General features: G+C 36.2%; 1 protein-coding gene across 6 annotated transcripts in view; it reads right to left on the bottom strand.

Annotated features, from left to right (window-relative positions):
- The window catches only part of LOC127840121 (Fanconi anemia group J protein homolog), an 85,642-nt gene that overhangs the window by 44,432 nt on the left and 20,391 nt on the right, over nucleotides 1-20,819 (bottom strand). For all 6 annotated transcript variants that reach the window (XM_052368605.1, XM_052368590.1, XM_052368614.1 and 3 more), the window contains 8 exons: nucleotides 17,333-17,422; nucleotides 15,632-15,725; nucleotides 15,139-15,261; nucleotides 11,873-11,968; nucleotides 7,151-7,286; nucleotides 5,940-5,986; nucleotides 2,908-3,057; nucleotides 1,863-2,026 (listed from right to left, as the gene is read on the bottom strand). In XM_052368605.1, coding sequence (XP_052224565.1) covers nucleotides 1,863-2,026; nucleotides 2,908-3,057; nucleotides 5,940-5,986; nucleotides 7,151-7,286; nucleotides 11,873-11,968; nucleotides 15,139-15,261; nucleotides 15,632-15,725; nucleotides 17,333-17,422 — 900 coding nt within the window. The remainder of the gene's footprint in view (nucleotides 1-1,862; nucleotides 2,027-2,907; nucleotides 3,058-5,939; nucleotides 5,987-7,150; nucleotides 7,287-11,872; nucleotides 11,969-15,138; nucleotides 15,262-15,631; nucleotides 15,726-17,332; nucleotides 17,423-20,819) is intronic.

The raw sequence follows: 20,819 nt of genomic DNA, 5'->3' as shown, positions 1-20,819 counted from the left end.
TCACGCTGGTAAACAGGGCATATGCCATGTGCATAAAGTGTCTGCCCAGATTAGCCTGTGCACCCAACATAGGCTAATCAGAGACGACACGGCCTCTTTGCTATGAAGAGACGACACGGCCTCTTTGCTAATCAGAGACGACACGGCCTCTTTGCTATGAAGAGACGACACGGCCTCTTTGCTAATCAGAGACGACACGGCCTCTTTGCTATGAAGAGAATACACGGCCTCTTTGCTATGAAGAGACGACACGGCCTCTTTGCTATGAAGAGACGACACGGCCTCTTTGCTATGAAGAGACGACACGGCCTCTTTGCTATGAAGAGACGACACGGCCTCTTTGCTATGAAGAGACGACACCGCCTCTTCGCTAAGAAGAGAATACCTACGGTATAAACAAAAACTACCATTTAAGGGAATGAGTAGACCCAGATTTGCAAGTGTTCTAAAGCTAGTTTCAAATTTCAATGTAACAAATTCTTTCTTAGCTTGAACCAACCTCATGAAAGAGGCATTTCCCACAAATAACACATAGAAATCAAGAATATCAGTGAAGCTGAAATATCTACCCCACAAGACTAGTGCACTTTGTTGATGCATTGGCTAATTGATAGCATAGGAAAAAGAAAATGAGACAATTACTCTGAGAAAATCTAAGACCCAGAATGCCTAGTCTACTGGAGCATTTCTTCTTTATAAGGAGACTGCATAAAAAGTTCCATCAAATGTGGATCATTTGTTCCTGAGATTTCAGATGGAAAATTAACATTCCTTAAATGCACTTCTTGTTATCAAAGGGCAATAGCTTCATGAAAAAATCATTTGAGTGCAACGACAAGATAATATGCAAATAAAAAATCTATAAGGATATTGCATAAAAAGATCATCTAAATCTTATCATTAATTAGTTCCCGAGATCTCGTAAAGAAACAAAATTCTGGATGGATGGAGAGACACAATTTCTGACAAAGAGTTTTGATTTACTAACAAAATGTGGTTCACACTCTGCAAAACATGTTTCATCAAAATAATATTTCAAACAGACAGATGGTGGGCAAATGAACTCTCAATTCTTTTATTGAACATTGTTTTTTTGAGGGATGGGATAACCAGTGATATAATTATGGAATAGGGTTACCTCCCTTGATTCACGTTTAACACATTTTAAAAAGCAGCTTCTAACTAGAAGCTAATACGGCGTCTCATAAAACCTGCGTTCATATTTTAAGGTCCACATATAGAGATGCCATGCTAAATGCGTGAGATATATCTTGGTATAGGAATGGGAAAATGTAATTTAACAACAACAACAATCACTGAAGTTATAACAATGCAATATGAGTCTCGGATCCTATATCAAGAGTATTTTGCTCTTTTGTTAATATTTAAAAGGTGCATACAGCTTTAATGTAAGCACATATTAATGTGCTGTCTGTTACTTGTTAATTATAGTGCATTAACTTGAATTGTGTTAAACTGTCAGAAATGGAAGCACTGTTTTTATTAAAATAACACAAGATGGGATGCCATTTTCTTACCAAATCATTAAACAAATAATCAACAAATTATTCAAAGACCAATTTTGATAGGAAAATTGGGAAACAACAGCCAACTGCATCACTCGTTACAAAAATTGTACTGGTGCAATATTGGAATAAAGCTGCCAGTATATTATGCAGAGGTTTTAAAATCCCATTTTAAGATCGCTTTTGAAATACTGCCATAGAATCCTTCACCTTTATTTTTTTATGCATTTACTCTATTTTTAGAAGAAAAAGAAAAGAAAAAGTGATCAGCAGAAATTCTCAGATAGCTGGAAAAATGCCGCCCCTGATATGACTCAAGCTATGTATCATGCCTACCTGTAGTCCTCAACATATTTCAGGTCCTCCCTGTACATGTAGTGCAGGATCTGGAAGAGTTGCTCCAACAGCTTGCCGGTGCTACTGCTCATCCTCAGAAGCTGATTACGACGGTCACGAACTGCAACATCTTCATCCGAACTTATGGCAGCCTCGAAACTACGCTGAAAGGTTGTGGGATTAGAAGTTCACAACTCTGTCACATCATTTGACTCTTAAGAATGTTTCCAAAATCAAATTACTGAACTACTGTTGAACCCAGTGAATCCAATCAAAAACCCATATTAACCTCTGTTTCCTTGTACAAATCAGGTCATATTTTTACCTCTACTTCCTTGTATTCATCAAGTACAATATTTACCTCAACTTCCTTGAAGGTGTCAGGTCCAATATTTACCTCTACTTCCTTATAGGTGTCAGGTCCAATATTAAACTCTACTTCCTTGTATGAATCAAGTACAATATTTACCACTACTTCCTTGTATAAATCAGGTCCAATATTTACCTCTACTTCCTTGTAGGTGTCAGGTCCAATATTTTCTGTAACTTCCTTGTATAAATCAGGTCCAATATTTACCTCTACATCCTCATAGGTGTCAGGTCCAATATTTACCTCTACTTCCTTGTAGACGTCATGTCCAATATTTACCTCTACTTCCTCATAGGTGTCAGGTCCAATATTTACCTCTACTTCCTTGTATGAATCAGGTCCAATATTAACCTCTCCTTGCTTGTAGACGTCATGTCCAATATTTACCTCTACTTCCTTGTAGGTGTCAAGTCCAATATTTACCTCTACAACCTTGTAGGTGTCAGGTCAAATATTTACCTCTACTTACTCATAGGTGTCAGGTCAAATATTTATCTCTACTTCCTTGTAGGTGTCAGGTCCAATATTTACCTCTACTTCCTTGTAGGCGTCAGGTCCAATATTTACCTCTACAACCTTGTAGGTGTCAGGCCAAATATTTACCTCTACTTACTCATAGGTGTCAGGTCCAATATTTACCTCTACTTCCTTGTAGATGTCAGGTCCAATATTTACCTCTACTTCCTTGTAGTTGTCAGGTCCGAGCCCGACATTTTTAAGACGGGCCACAATATCAAAGCCCGACCAGACCTTGTATGCACTGTCATAGTCAGCCTGCTGGAGATGCTCTGAGCTCTCCTGAAGGAATCCCAGCAAACTCTCGAGCTACAATAAAAACACTTTTTATAGAGTCTCCCTCTAAGAAAATGGGGCCAAATGTGTGTGCCTAAAGATATGTCCCAGATTAACATGTGCAGTCTCTATTGCTTTATCCTAGATGGCATAGCATAGCCAAGAACATTTAAAGGGGCATTTTAATGTGCTGCTAATTAAAGAAGGGCAAAACAAGTGTCAAGAAGCAGAACTTGGGGCAAAATGTAAGCACCTTAGAGGCAGTTTTGGGGAAATTTTGAAAAACCATTAACAAGCACACTAAAGTTTGTTGTAGTATTGATGTATTACACTGAGTTTAATTAATATATTTAGTATGTTTACCTTTCAATATGTTTCATTGCACTTACATGCTATGAATAAACATGTCCAGATTGAAACAAGAGATGTGTTTGTCAGAAACACAATGCCCCCTATTGCGCCGCTTTGAAGCCATAAATTTGACCTTGAAGGATGACCTTGATCTTGACCTTTCACCACTCAAAATGTGCAAAATATCAAGTTGCTATCTTCAATACTGCAAAAGTTATGACCAAGGTTAAAGTTTTGACGCCCCTTTGAAGCCATATATTTGACCTTTGACCTTGAAGGTTGACCTTGACCTTTCACCACTCACAATGTGCAGCTCCATGAGATTCATATGCATGCCAAATATCAAGTTGCTATCTTCAATATTGCAAAAGTTATTAATTACTGCAAAACTTTAACCAAGGTTAAAGATTTCCACAGACTGACAGACAGACAGGCAGGCAGGCAGGCAGGCAGACCAAAAACAATATACCCCAGATCATTCAATCCGGGGGAATAAAAACATCATAAAGCAGAATATGCACACTCATTGGGTTACAAGCAGATCAGCTTACATATAAATAAAACATTGTTTCTCTTTTTCTTTCTTTGAACAATAATATGGTTAACTTTTTTTATTCTTTGCAAGTACACTTAACTCCAAGTTACAATGACTTTTTTACATGACATACATCTACTGTGTACATTTCCGATAAATATTTGCTGTTGTATCGAAATTTGTTTTCTCTTTCCTTGATGGGAACACGCATTTCACTCATTCCTACAAGAAAAATTATATGATGCCTGTCTCTATTTACTTTTTTCATTTAGAAAGTTTTTTTCTCCATTTAGCCCCTTCTTGGAATAATGCCATAGCCAACATGTAACCATAACAATTCAAAATCGCATGTTTCACTTCATTCGCAAACCAGTTGTGAAGCCTGGTGTTGTTGAGCAACAAATTGATATGGTCTATTATCACTTGTGAGGAATTCGCATCACTTAAACATGTGAATCTATTTATTCTGGTAAATATATTTATAAAGTTGTTTAACTAGTAAAATATTTACAAATGTATTTGTAATTAATTATTCAATATTAAGACAATTTTGCTTTAAAATGGATAGTTTGAAAAAAAATCAACAACAGAGAGGGTTAAACCTTCAGGGAAAAGGGCCAATATCGGTGAGGTTTCAAAAAAGTTAAAAACCAACAAACCCACTGTTGATTGAGCACTATAATGGACAAAATAATTAAAAACAAACAATGTGTTTGTGAAACACTATGTCCCCATATATTTGACCTTTGACCTTGAAGGATGACCTTGACCTTTCAACACTCAAAATGTGCAGCTCCATGAGATACACATGCATGCCAAATATCAAGTTGCTATCTTCAATATTGCAAAAGTTATGTTAAACGTTAAAGTTCGCACAAACAAACAAAGCAACAAACCAACAGACAGGACAAAAACAATATGTCCCCCACTATAGTGGTCGGGGACATCAGAAGCATAGTAATAAAAAATAACAGTGCTGTCTTTGCAGATATCTAAACTAACAATTGTATAAATACTGTTATCTATAAGGGCCAGTGGCTATTTATGGTTTCAAAAAGGGATATTCAGTGCTTCAAACCTGCGGAATAGCGCAGCACAGCTCAAAATTAATCTCTAATCCAAAGTGATTGAGCAGAAACAGTTCTTCTATTACATGATGTGCCCCAAATACATTAACAAATGAGGACTCATAGACAAAGAAGTCCAACTGGAATTTAAACTTACAATGTAGGTCCTTTTCAATTCTATAGACTGTTAAGGTAATTATTTAATACATTCACTGATGAACAAAATCAAACTTCCAATGAGCCTTGTTCTGGGAAAACTGGGCTTATACATTTGTGTCGTGTTCTGAGAAAATTGGGCTTAATGCATGTGCGTAAAGTGTCGTCCCAGATTAGCCTGTGCAGTCTGCTTTTATGGTATTTTTAGTTTCAAGGAAGTCCCTCCTTACCGAAAATATAGTTTAGGCGGAAAGTGTCGTCCCTGATTAGCCTGTGCGGACTGCACAGGCTAATCTGGGATGACACTTTACGCACATGCATTATGCCCAGTTTTCTCAGAACGTGACTCATTTGCATGACATTTAGTCCCAGATTAGCCTATGCACGATACAAACAGGCTTATCAGGGATGCACATTTCTGCCTAAACTGGATTTGCTCAGAAAAGACTTCCTTTTAACGAAAAATACCAACAAAGTAGAAAGTTTAATCCCTGGGCAGGCTAAACTGGGAACATATGTTATACACATTCATTAAGCCCAGTTTTCTCAAAACAAGTCTCTATTGAAACATGCTTAATAGTAGTTCAAATACATCATATTATATGTCCAGACTACGCATGTTTGTGATTCATGCGAAACCCCGTGATGTTTGTTTAAGTGAACAATTTGTTTTGCCAGTTTGGTAAGAAATCCATCATTTCTTGATTTCATACAAATCCTGTTGCCGTAATGTATATTTATTGATGAAACACATCAAAATTCATTTCTCAAACAGATGATTTTGTTAAACTGTGAAATTCTTTTACCATGTTCCTTATCTTGAGATGCTCAGGAAACTTCACATTGTTCTCTACTGAAATCCAAACAATTAACATTCAATTACTACATGACAATATACATCAATACAAAAGTGAATGAAATATTATCAAATGTGTACTTTTTTGTCTATGTTGGATATATTACATAACTCTCATGTTCAGGTGGGTTAATTGCATGAGATGATTGTGTGATGTTTTATTCCATGAGCACGCAAGGCGAGTTAAATGCATGTCACATAATCTAGTGAGATACTTTACATCGGAAAAACATAGTCATGAAGTATTCAACTGATTATACATGTATACGGCTTAACAATAAACAAATAAAATCAAAATTGAAAACAAAATGTTATTTGAAATCTGTACATTTACGCTTTAACAAATACAAATCATACTTTTTTTTTAAAACGCACATCGATACTTACACAATTCAACGTAATTGAGTGTCTTTAAACATTGAAGAGATTGTTCCCAAATTTGCTTGGAATGTTACTCATATTGATGATGCATTTCACATAATGGTTGTTCACTTGAATAGACATTGAATAGTGAATACTTATAGGTTATTAGACGTTTCACTGTACAATACGGAGATATATTTGGACGAGCACACAGTTTGACGTCATATTGGACGAGCCGTTAGGCGAGTCCAATATGACTTCAAACTGTGTGCGAGTCCAAATATATCACGTATTGTACAGTTTAAACGTCTCATAAACTTTTTATTCTATATCCCTTTCTTCAGCTCCTGTTTCATTTTAATTTTGATTTAAAAATGCTTTAATTGCATCTATGCTAATTTCAAGACAAGCGCCAGTGTGAGTCGGTTATAGTACATTTGGATACTTTTTCTCCATAACGGCTTTTATCGTTATAAAACATTTGCTTAGTGCACTTGTACTCAACTGTCCAATATGGAAAAAATACAGACTTTTTGGATCCAATACTGGAATATATTGGACGGTCACGTGGTACATATGAAGAATGCCGATTGGATGAATTTATTGGATATAGAATAAAGAAACTTATTTCACACTGTTTAATATAGAATTAACTAGTGGCTTGTATTTAATGGTGGAAAAACACATAAATTAAGTCAAATTATCACTAAGTACATAATTAACACCAATACACATGGTTTGCACCCTTGTGCTATTACTGTTTGTGATGTGTATGGTTTATGAAGGCAGTAGACTCACATAGTTCCTGCAGGTTGTGTATGGCACTGGAGATCTGCTCAGTGGTTATACTGCCACTGGCTGCATCACGGGACGAGTCCTCTAGGTTGTGAGCCTCATCTAGAATCACAATCTGATCCTTCAAGTTGATCTCCATCTGTGAACAATAGGTGAACAATTTGGCATAAATATGGCATCATTGATCTACATCTGTTAACAATATGTGAACAATATGTCATTAATATGACATTCATTGATCTCCATCTGTGAACAATGGGTGAACAATATGGCATCATTTATCTACACCTGTGAACAATAGGTGAACAATATGGCATCATTTATCTCCATCTGTGAACAATATGTGAACAATATGGCATCATTTATCAATATATGTGAACAATAGGTGAACAATGTGGCATCATTTATCTATATTTGTGAACAATATATGAACAATATGTCATCATTTATCTACATCTGTGAACAATAGGTAAACAATATGGCATCATTTATCTACATCTGTGAACAATAGGTAAACAGTATGGCATCATTGATCTCCATCTGTCAACAATAGGTGAACCATATCATAATATGGCATAATTGATCTCCATCTGTGAACAATAGGTGAACAAAATGTCATAAATATGACATCATTGATCTACATCTCTGAACAAAAGTTGAACAATGTGTCATAAATATGGCATCACTGATCTGCATCTGTGACCAATAGGTTTACTATATGTCATAAATATGGCATCATTGATCTATATCTGTGAACAAAAGGTAAACCATATGGCATCATTGATCGCCATCTGTGAACAATAGGTGAACAATGTCATAATATGGTATTATTGATCTACATATGTGAACAATATGTGAAAAATATGACATCATTGTTCTACATCTGTGAACAATAGGTAAACAATGTCATAATATGGCATCATTGATCTCCATCTGTGAACAATAAGTGTACAATATGTCATAATATGGCATCATTGATCTACATAAGTGAACAATATGGCATCATCGATCTACATCTGTAAACAAAAGGTGAACAATGTCATAATATGACATCATTGATCTACATATGTGAACAATAGGTGAACGATATGTAATTAATATGGCATCATTGATCTCCATCTTTGAATAATAGGTGTACAGTATGTCATTAATATGGCATCATTGATCTACATCTGTGAACAATAGGTGAACAATAAGTCAAACATTTGGCATCATTGATCTACATCTGTGAACAATATATGAACAATTTATCATAAATATGGCATCATTGATCTTAATCTTGATACAATATGTGAACAATTGTAAAAAAAATGGCATTATTGATCTCCCTCTTGGAACAATAGGTGAACAATATGTAAATAATATGGCATCATTGATCTCCATCTCTGAACAATTGGTGAACAATATGGTATAAATATGGCATCATTGATCTACATCTGGGAACAATATGTGAACAATATGTCATACATATGTTCTCATTGATATCCATCTGGGAACAATAGGTGAAAAATGTGTAATAAATATGTCACATTTGATCTACATCTGTGAACAATAGGTGAACAATATGGTATAAATATGGCATCATTGATCTACATCTCTGAACAATATGTGAACACTGTGGCATCATTGATCTCCATCAGTGAGAAATAGATAAACAATGTCATAATATGGCATCATTGATCTACATCTGTGAACAATATGTGTACATTATGTCATAATATGGCATCATTGATCTACATATGTGAACAATAGGTGTACATTATGTCATAACATGGCATCATTGATCTTCATCTGTGAACAATAGGTGTACATTATGTCATAATATGGCATCATTGATCTACATCTGTGAACAATATGGCATCATTGATCTACATCTGTGAACAATAGGTAAACAAAAAGGCATCATTGATCTCCATCTGTGAACACTATGTGAACAATGTCATAATATGGCATTATTGATCTCCATCTGTGAACAATAGGTATACATTATGTCATAATATGGTATCATTGATCTGCATATGTGAACATTAGGTGAACAATATGGCATCATTGATCTCAATCTGTGAACAATAGGTGAACAATGTCATAATATGGCATAATTGATCTACATCTGTGAACAATATGTCATTAATATGGCATCATTGATCTCCATCTGTGAACAATATGTGAACAATATGTCATAAATATGGCACCATTGATCTACATCTGTGAACAATAGATGAATAATATGTCATAAATATGGCACCATTGATCTACATCTGTGAACAATAGATGAACATTATGTCATATTTATGGCATCATTGATCTTTATCTTGATACCATAATTGAACAATATTTAAAAAATATGGCATCATTGTTCTCCATCTCTGAACAATAGGTGAACAATATGGTATAAATATGGCATCATTGATCTACATCTGGGACCAATATGTGAACAATATGTAGAAAATATGTCATAATTGATATCCATCTGGGAACAAAAGGTGAACAATGTGAAATAAATATGTCATCATTGATCTACATCTGTGAACAATAGGTGAACAATATGTTTAAATATGGCTTCATTGATCTACAGCTATGAACAATATGTGAACAATATGGCATAAATATGGCATCATTGATTTACATCTGTGAACAATAGATGAACAATATGTCATAAATATTGCATCACTGATTTACATCTGTAAACACTAGATGAACAATAAGGCATAAATATGGCATCATTGATTTACATCTCTGAGCATATGTGAACAATATGTCATAAATATGGCATCATTGATTTACACCTCTGAACAATATGTAATTAATATGGCATCACTGATTAACATCTGTGAACAATAGGTGAACAATATGGCATCAGGGGTTTCTTTGATTTTGAAAACAGCGTGTAAAAACTATCCCTATGCTATTAGGAAAATATGCAGAGTCAGAATGAACAATTGTATGGCAAAATATTGAGGCTACAGTTGTTTGATTTCTGAACAAGACTATTGCCAAGCAATGTATTTCCCCTACCAGCTCCACCATTGTCAGAAAGAATTTATTTTTTATATGTGTTACCATAGCAACCAGAATTGTTTACGTACAATGTAAGAACAAAATGAAATGACGTGCATAATGTCCTTATTGCCATCTATCCATGTTTCAAGTTTCATGAAAAATTATTAAGAACTTTTAAAGTTTTGCAGGATCCAGAAAAGTGCGACAGACTCACAGACTGACGGACTGAGGGACTGACGGACACACAGTGCGCAAACCATAAGTCCCCTCCGGTGAACCGGTAGTGGACAATAAATAATAATTGTTTTGTTTAAAGTTATTTGTTTTTGACAACAATTTCAAATGAATTTTATCATTTTAAGTGTTATAAAGTCAAGTTTTTTTGATGATGATGATTAATGAAAATCAAGTGCATAAATTGAGCAAGATTATTTGCATGAAACCAAAATGAACTAGAAACATGTTCCTGTGTCAAAGATGCCTTCTGTTCCACTTTTGTCTGAAGAATTCCACTTGTTAGGAAAAAATGCAAAAATATGAAAATGCAGAAGTTTAAACACTGGTTTTTAGGTTTGCAAAGTTTCAGCCCTCAATACTTTTGAGTTAAGCAAGACACAACAAAAAATCCATTTGTATCGATAGCATGCCAACTTAATTATGGAGTTGTGCAAGTTTGAAAGTTTACATGCTCATTTATATGTTTGTTTCAGCCCTCTATCAGCAATACTTTTTTAGTTGCATGAAACATAAATTAACAATCAACTTTTTTCATATAAAAGTATGAAATGCCCAACACAAGTTAAACAAAAAGATCAGTTAAAACTGTTATGATATGGTTTGTCACATGGCCAACCTGCAGGGATCATGCATACAGTTTCATAAAATTCAGATTAGACATACAAGTAGACCCTCAACCCTGCTGCATATAAAATGTATATAATTTGGATAATTACAATTGTGAACATAATACAAATACATTTGAATCATAAGTGTGACTGACATACTATATACATAATCGAAAAAAATCTTCAACGTTAATATCTGACAAAGATACACATGTCCACCCTAGGGGTGCTGCACATCATGTATTTGATCAAATTCTGATAATAACTGTCTAAGATATCTTGCAGAAACAAAGAGTGACAGACGGAGAGACAGATGGAAAGACGGATATTAAGAAGGACCTAAACTCAGAATATTTAAAAACTCTATGGATAACTATGGAGAATGTAAGGCCCCTGGGCGAGTTATATGGGAATATATGGTAAGTGGTACACTATACATCAATGCATCCTAGTTAGAGTATTTATCAAAATAACTAGACAATTATTACAAACAATAATGCTAGCCAACAGTCATACAATATATCTGTAGACAAAAACAAATTTGTAAAAACAAATAAATATTGTATATTACTGACTGCTCTAGCCTACTGGAACAGAATGTGTTTCCTTTTCACAGAAGTTGTCTCCCTTTGACTTATTACACTTCAAAATACTGTGATGGAAACATTATCAATCTAATAACTGCCCTAAAAACCCTTACATGTAATTTGAAATAATAAAAATATTTTTTGCATTTTTGCAGTTTCCTGTTTTTTGTAATCATTTTAAACGTGTATCTTGATCAACTGAGACTAAGAATTAAATCAGACACAAATACTCTTAGTTAGGTTAAAACTACAGAGACAATGGTGTGTGGTATCAATTTTTCTCTAGCACTTACACTTTTCCGCACAAGTGGATCAATGAGGTAGTTGTATGGACAGAAGACAATGTCTGCCTGATCTATGACATTGTGGGTGACGAAGTAAGGACAGGCCTGCAGGTAAACACAGAAATGGATTGAAATACAGCAACATGAACTCTAGACACACATTCATGGAAATGTAAGAATTTGAATTATTCATAGCACGTTTGGCTTATGATGTCGGCTATAATTATGCATAGGGAAAATAAGATCAAATACTGTGTAAGCCATGACTGATCTGAGATGAATAATGATCTTCTTGACTGTACAGGTGGACACCATGGTCCTGTACATACCTTCTTAACTGTACAGGTGGACACCAGGCCCTACATATACCTTCTTGACTGTACAGGTGGACACCATGGTCCTGTACATACCTTCTTAACTGTACAGGTGGACACCAGGCCCTACATATACCTTCTTGACTGTACAGGTGGACAACAGGTCCTACACATACCTTTTTGACTGTACAGGTGGACACCAGGTCCTACACATACCTTCTTGACTGTACAGGTGGACACCAGGCCTTACATATACCTTCTTGACTGTACAGGTGGAAAACAGGTCTTACATATACCTTCTTGACTGTACAGGTGGACACCAGACCCTACACATACCTTCTTGACTGTACAGGTGGACACCATGGTCCTGTACATACCTTCTTAACTGTACAGGTGGACACCAGGCCCTACATATACCTTCTTGACTGTACAGGTGGACACCATGGTCCTGTACATACCTTCTTAACTGTACAGGTGGACACCAGGCCCTACATATACCTTCTTGACTGTACAGGTGGACACCATGGTCCTGTACATACCTTCTTAACTGTACAGGTGGACACCAGGCCCTACATATACCTTCTTGACTGTACAGGTGGACAACAGGTCCTACACATACCTTTTTGACTGTACAGGTGGACACCAGGTCCTACACATACCTTCTTGACTGTACAGGTGGACACCAGGCCTTACATATACCTTCTTGACTGTACAGGTGGAAAACAGGTCTTACATATACCTTCTTGACTGTACAGGTGGACACCAGACCCTACACATACCTTCTTGACTGTACAGGTGGACACCAGGCCTTCTTGACTGTACAGGTGGAAAACAGGTCTTACATATACCTTCTTGACTGTACAGGTGGACACCAGACCCTACACATACCTTCTTGACTGTACAGGTGGACACCAGGCCTTACATATACCTTCTTGACTGTACAGGTGGAAAACAGGTCTTACATATACCTTCTTGACTGTACAGGTGGACACCAGACCCTACACATACCTTCTTGACTGTACAGGTGGACACCAGGCCTTACATATACCTTCTTGACTGTACAGGTGGAAAACAGGTCTTACATATACCTTCTTGACTGTACAGGTGGACACCAGACCCTACACATACCTTCTTGACTGTACAGGTGGACACCAGGCCTTACATATACCTTCTTGACTGTACAGGTGGACACCAGGCCTTACATATACCTTCTTGACTGTACAGGTGGAAAACAGGTCTTACATATACATTCTTGACTGTACAGGTAGACACCAGACCCTACACATACCTTCTTGACTGTACAGGTGCACACCAGGCCCTACATATATCTTCTTAACCCTTTCCCCCTTAAGAAGCAAAGTGAAAATGGCTATGTGCAAACAGCATAAAACCATAACCATCTGCGAGTAACTTGCAGTCTGTTCAGGTTAAATGCTGTTTGCTACTCAGCAGTATCTAAGGATTGGAAATGAAGCCCTAAACACTTGAATCTAGCAAGAAGGGTCCTAAATAAAAAACACTTTTTTAAGGACTACAAATGCATGAAAATACGTATCTAAGGGGTAAAGGGTAAACTGTACAGGTGGACACCAGGCCCTACATATACCTTCTTGAATGTACAGGTGGACACCATGTCCCACACATACCTTCTTGGCTGAACAGAGGGAAAACCAGGCCCTACATATACCTTCTTGACTGTACAGGTGGACAGTGGACACCATGTCCCACACATACCTTCTTGGCTTAACAGAGGGAAAACCAGGCCCTACACATACCCGCTTGACTGTACAGGTAGACACTAGGTCATACACATACCTTCTTGACTGTACAGGTGGATACCAGGTCCTACACATACCTTCTTAACTGAACAGGTTGACACCAGGCCCTACATATACCTTCTTGACTGTACACGTGGACACCAGGTCCTATACAAACCTTCTTGACTGTACAAGTGAACACCAGGTCCTACACATACCTTCTTGACTGTACAGGTAGACACCAGGTCTTACACAGGTGGACACCAGATCATACACATACCTTATTGACTGTACAGGTGGACACCAGGTAATACACATACCTTCTTGACTGTACAGGTGGACACCAGGTAATACACATACCATCTTGACTGTACAGGTGGACACCAGGTCCTACACATACCTTCTTGACTGTACAGGTGGACACCAGGTCCTACACTGGCTTATTGACTGTACAGCTGGACACCAGGTCCTATACAAACCTTCTTGACTGTACAGGTGGACACCAGGTATTACACATACCCTCTTGACTGTTCTGGTGGACACAAGACCCTACACATACCTTCTTGACTGTACATGTGGACACCAGGTCCTACACATACCTTCTTGACTTAACAGGTGGTCACCAGGTCCAATACATTCATTCTTGACTGTACATGTGGACACCAGGTCCTACACATACCTTCTTGACTTTACAGGTGGAAAAAAAAACAGGTCCTATACAAACCTTTTTGACTGTACGTGTGGACACCAGGTCCTATAAAAACCTTCTTGACTGTGCAGGTGGACACCAGGTCCTACACATACCTTATAGATTGTATAGGTGGACACCAGATCCTATACAAACCTTCTTGACTGTACATGTGGAAACCAGGTCCTACACATAACTTCTAGACTTTACAGGTGGACACCAGGTCCTACACATACCTTCTTGACTGTATAGGTGGACACCAGGCCCCACACATACCTTCTTGAATGTACAGGTGGACACCAGGTCATACACATACCTTCTTGACTGTACAGGTGGATACCAGGCCATACACATACCTTCTTGACTGTACAGGTAGACACCAGGCCGTACACATACCCTCTTGACTGTACAGGTGGACACCAGGTCCTACAAATACCTTCTTGACTGTACAGGTGGACACCAGGTCCTACAAATACCTTCTTGACTGTACAGGTGGACACCATGTCATACACATACCTTCTTGACTGTACAGGTGGACACCAGGTCCTCCAGATCCCAGGCAGTAGGCAGTTCACTCTGCAGTTGACCCTGGGTCAGGAACACACGCTTGGAGCGGTCATTAAACTTGCAACCAGGACCCTGAATGTATGGGGAATATAAGGTTAAAAGATCTAGTAACAGAGGAGATTTAAGGTTTGTATCTACTACATCTACCCATAAGGAATACAATAACTCAAGTCTACAATTTTCTTAATTTTCTGTACAAACAAAGAGTTATCTAATTAGAGGTTTTAATTAATCACAGACGATGAACTTTTAAATTAAAGTTGTAAAATATATTTTGTACAACTAAATAAGCTATATATTACATTTTATTTTAAGAGAAACTTAAAAAGATGTATTTAAAAACTGACTACAAATTAACAATTCCTTATGAAAAGACCAATCTAAAAGATAACACCTTAACACGAATATAAAGGAAAGCACAAAATTGTAAAAATATGTGTACATCCAGCTTCTCTCTACACCCCTCGCTCTTGTTTTTTAGTTTCGTCACATTTGGGTTGATACAGGTGTATTCCCTGCTGGCCAGTATCACCATCCTATAGAAAAAAGGGGTAATGTTGGAACAAACAGAAATGGGTAATTATTTCCTCACACTTTAAACATAAAATAAAATGTGAGACAAACTCGTCATAAATATTCTCATCACCTCTATTACTAATATTAAAGGGCCTTGTTCTGGAAAAACTTAATGCATGTGCGCAAAGTGCGCAGGCTACGCAGGGACGACACTTTCTGCCTAAACTTGATTAAAAATGAGAATTCTTTAAGAAGAGAATTCCCTTAAACAAACAAATGAAAGGAAGCAGATCTCACAGGCTAATCTGGAACGACACTTTACTCACATGCTTTAAGTCTGGTTTTCCCAGACTGCAGATACAAAGCTAAGGGCCGCTGGAATTATCTCTTATTGACATACACGTCCATTACTTAAAATCCTATCTGAGCTTGTACCTAAGCAATGACATTGAAACCATCACCATTAGTGGGCACAAGCTTATCTTTCATAAATCATAATTGTGAGTGCACTTAAGTTAATGGATTTTTTTTAAAGAAAAATCAATACATGTATTGCGTTTTAAAGTACAATGTTTGCAACATGTTACTGTATAGTGTAATTATTGTAAGAAATTATCAATCCATCAATGTAGAAAGCACGGCACTTTACCAAACCAGTTATTTAAGAAAAAATACTTTTCTATCATGGTTTGTTGTCGAATAACCCACAGTAAGGAGTATAGATGCGTAGGAATTAAATCACGAGTGCAAAGCACGAGTGATTTGATAACACGCATCTATACAACTAACTGTGGGTTATTCGACAACAAACCATCATAAAAAAATATTATTTCGATTCTAACACGATTCTGATTGATTTAGTTCAAGCTTTAGGACGTGAACTATATTTTCCAATACTCCGCCCTTCTTAGTACACAGTTCACTATTTATTGACGTCATTGAATTGAACAAACATATGACGTCATTTTCATTCATAAATATTTTGCAAATGACGTCACTTTCATTGAAAACAACAATCGTACTTAATGACGTAAAGTTTATTGATGCATCTGAAAAGCTGACATGCTATAAATGTTTTCTGAATTACTTTTCCTAACAAATAACATTCTTTGTAGGCGTGGTAATGCCACTTATCACCAAATATACAATGTGTTGTTTCATTACATTTATATACATGCTACATTTATTACATTTCTTTTAGAGCGGGGTTGAGCACGTGCATTTTACTGAAATATTTTCTTAATTATTCGGAACTATTTTCGAAACATTAAGCTCCGCCCATAAGTTATTGCAGAATAACCCACACTTGATGTCCTTCTTTGTCTATAAAAAACAAGTCGCGTGCCATGTTAGAATAATGCATTTACCTGCAATTATAATTATTATTTAAGCAACAACACATGTCTTCTGACCCTTGATTGGAACTTTTAGTTTTAAGAAAGTCTCTGCTAAACTTAAATCTAGTCTTGCAGTCAGTGTCATCCCTAATAAGCCTGTGCCAACTGCACATACTTATCTTGGACAACACTAAACCCACATGCATTAAGCCCTGATTTTCCAGAACACATCTCTTATAGACAGTACAGATAACTGGTGTGGTCACCCCTGTATCAGAGCACATACTCACCTGGCATCATGGTATGCTGTCTTCCGTAGCTCTCGGGTGATCTGGGCAATCTGTTTGTGTGTCCGCGTGCCAAAATAGATCTTTGGAACTCTAAAATCAGTTAATATACAGACTGCATGGGCTTATCTGGGACAATATTTCATGCACATTCATTAAGCCCCATTTTCCCAAAGAGTGACTCAACTCCATAATTCAAGACAAATGATATTGTATATTCTTATTTACACATGAACATGCAATAAACAGAAAAACTATTATTAAATCTTAATGCCATGGGACATCTAAGTTTGTACACAAAATTGTTTTTAAAATGCTAACTTTTATGGAGAATGGCACAGGAATGAAATAAAAAATCTCAGTGCAGCCATCATACAAATGTAGTTCTGCTTTAGAAACAATCTAAGAGATTAAGAACGCTTAAAATATTTCAATAGTAAGCACTATTAAAAATTAAGTATTTCACAATAGTCATTTCCAACTTTAGAACACTGTCTATTCAGAACATGTAAAGGAATACAAATTATTTAAGACATGACTTAGCAGACTTTGATAACACTTAAACCCACAGGAATAATAAATTATCATCAAACTGTCCTTCAAAGTATTCTTCCTTTAATTACATTTAATATCAGACCACATCAATTAGACCCTGCAATGGTGGTTTCAATTAAAAGCACAAAGTGATAACAATCTACCACTGCAGACTGTATTCACCATAATTAACTGTTCAGTCAAGTTTTTATCCTATTAACGTAACATGAACCCACTTCTGTGCACTATCAGCAGTTAAATTTGACGCCCCTTAAAATGTTTTCATTTATTTAATCATTTGACAATTATTACAATAGAGAGTCGGAAAATGACAAGGACAAGTTAACAAAAACTCATGAAAAATGATCGTTAATTTTCACTGCTGACAAATTTCAAGTGTTTGACACGCAATTTTGTCAGGCTGTGAAATTCATTGCACTTATTTCTATAGGTGTGAAGATTTTCAATTTTAGTGCCGCTCAAGACAGGGCTTTACTAACTTGAATGACAGATATTGCTAATTTGGAGCCGCCAAAAACATATCTCGCAAATAAATAACGCCATTTAACGCCTTACCACCCAAGCTACAAATGACTGTCTGACATGTGACAGATTATTAATATGAAAATATGCAAAAAAATAAATAATCAAAATTAACATTAAATGCTTTTGTCACATCTTTTATTGCAATGAAACACCACAATTAGGTTGTTTGGTACCTATGGGTCTAGATTTCTCACTGATTAGCCAGTGGCCTTGTAAATGAAGACAATTTTGCACTACACTTCCATCAATGGGACTCCATATGGACTCACGTTTCTAATTATAACATGACAGTGTCAATTTTAATGTTTTTAATGAAATTTCTATCTTTATTTGAATCCTGTGAGGTCTAACAAAGCTGAGTGTCATACGGTGCTCTGTGAGAGTAACAGATTCAGTTAATAATTGGAACAAAGTGGCTCAAAAATGTAATCATCAATTTAACTCACAGCCTGTTATCTCAAGATTGTAATAAATTAAAAACTAGAAGAAATATTTTTCAAGCAAATAATTATATAATATAAGCATTAAAATTAATAAAGCTTAAAAGTTGTCTTACTATGAAAATTCCTATGTTAATTCTATTCAGATTGATCACTCCCAACAGAAGCAGCTGTAAGCTTGATTTATTGTTTAAGCTGTCAGTGTAAAAAATAACTTTGAAAGCCAACATATCACAACAAGTAAACCAAACTCGAACAAACAAAAGTAATGTTTAAGACATTTTTGGTAAATATTCACTGAGCATCCTGACCATACTTTAGTTCTGCACAAGACTTCTTTACAATCTCTTAACATCAAGGGTTTTTCACACGTGGGAATAAAGCACCACAAATCAGATATCCAACTTAGCATATTTTACACTGTTTTATGAAATAGTTTCATAATGAAATGAAAACTTATTTCTTGAAAATGAAAACTGTAAATGTATTATGGTAATATAACATGTAGATGTACCAAAGCTTGGAGTAATTCAATGAGGATATTAACTGAATTACTTCCTATGATTGTAACCATCCCTGCTACAAGAAGAAATAAGCATTGCTCTGGACAAACAGGCTTTAATGCATGCTGCAAACCTGCGCAGTCCATACAGGCTTATCAGGGATGACAATTTTCACCTAAACTTGAATTTTGCTAAGAAGAGACTATCTTGAAATGAACAAGCAAATTCGTTGAATTGATATCCCCCGCCAATAAGCTTCTGGACACAAAAGTGTTATATTTGACACTCAAAAAAGCATTTTTTCGAGATACAAAGGGCCATAACTCCGTGATTAACAGATGGTGTACAATGCCATTTGGCGTGCATCATCCTCTTATCCATGTATATACTCATACCAAGTTTCAATGAAATCCGCCAAAGCACTTCCAAGATATTGCTCCGGACGGACGGAAAGATGGATGGACAACGCCAAAACAATATCCCCTCCACCTATGGCAGGGGATAAAAATGCAATATTAGAGGAAAGTGTCATCCCTGATTAGGCTTAAATTTTTATGCACAAGGATTAAACCCCGTTTCCCCTGAGTGAAGCTCCAACTATCCCATTAATGTGACAATGTCATCGCATTAAAGCATATTAACTTAATACTTCACATTAATTAAGATAGATTCATGACCAATCTACTGTCTGCGCTAGTGTGTGGTCCTATCCTTCAAAAGCCCCTGTCATCTTGTCGCCTCATTAATTTAATAACAGACAGGTTACACTAATTTCCAATTAATAAAAAATCAGACATTTTATGAGTTAAAATTCATAATACTTCTCAGAATATGAACCAGACAGCTAAAATGTATTACCTCCATTAAATGGAAGTTAAAAGCGCAATAGTGCAAGCAATGTCCTTACTTTAAGAGGTTTAACCAGAATTTGAGCAATAAACACAAGAAGGCCATGATGTAATTAATGTTTGCCATATGGTTCAAAAGTAAAAATGTGAAAAAAGTAAGAGTATTTTGTATTAAAATAAAAGGAACATGTTAAAAAATTGAAAAATACTAATTAATCACATGAAAGTGACATAGAACACTTGTTTTCCAACTAAATGTATACAAGTCAGCATAATAGTATTGCTCTGCGATAATGGGGCTTAACGCATTTGAGTCCACACAGGCTTATGAAGGCAACACTCTTGTTTAGAAGAGAAAGTACTTTTTAGTTATAGCATGATCAGTGATATTTTTACAAATTTTCTCATCCGAGTCCTGGGACTCAATAACTTGGAAATCTAGGAGTCCCCGAATTGAAAGAATGAGTCCAAAAATTAAACAATATTATTTCTTGAGAAATTTCAGTGCATTTTTGGGACTCAAATAATTCGAAACTTTGCATCCCTAGAGGTTTTTGTGAGCCAAGGACGCAGGAATTGCAGGTAAAAAAATCACTGAGCATGATGCAGATTTAAGTTC

Source organism: Dreissena polymorpha, chromosome 1 (genome assembly GCF_020536995.1).
Source record: "Dreissena polymorpha isolate Duluth1 chromosome 1, UMN_Dpol_1.0, whole genome shotgun sequence".
Taxonomy (NCBI): domain Eukaryota; kingdom Metazoa; phylum Mollusca; class Bivalvia; order Myida; family Dreissenidae; genus Dreissena; species Dreissena polymorpha.
This window is presented reverse-complemented; position numbering and strand designations above follow the sequence as displayed.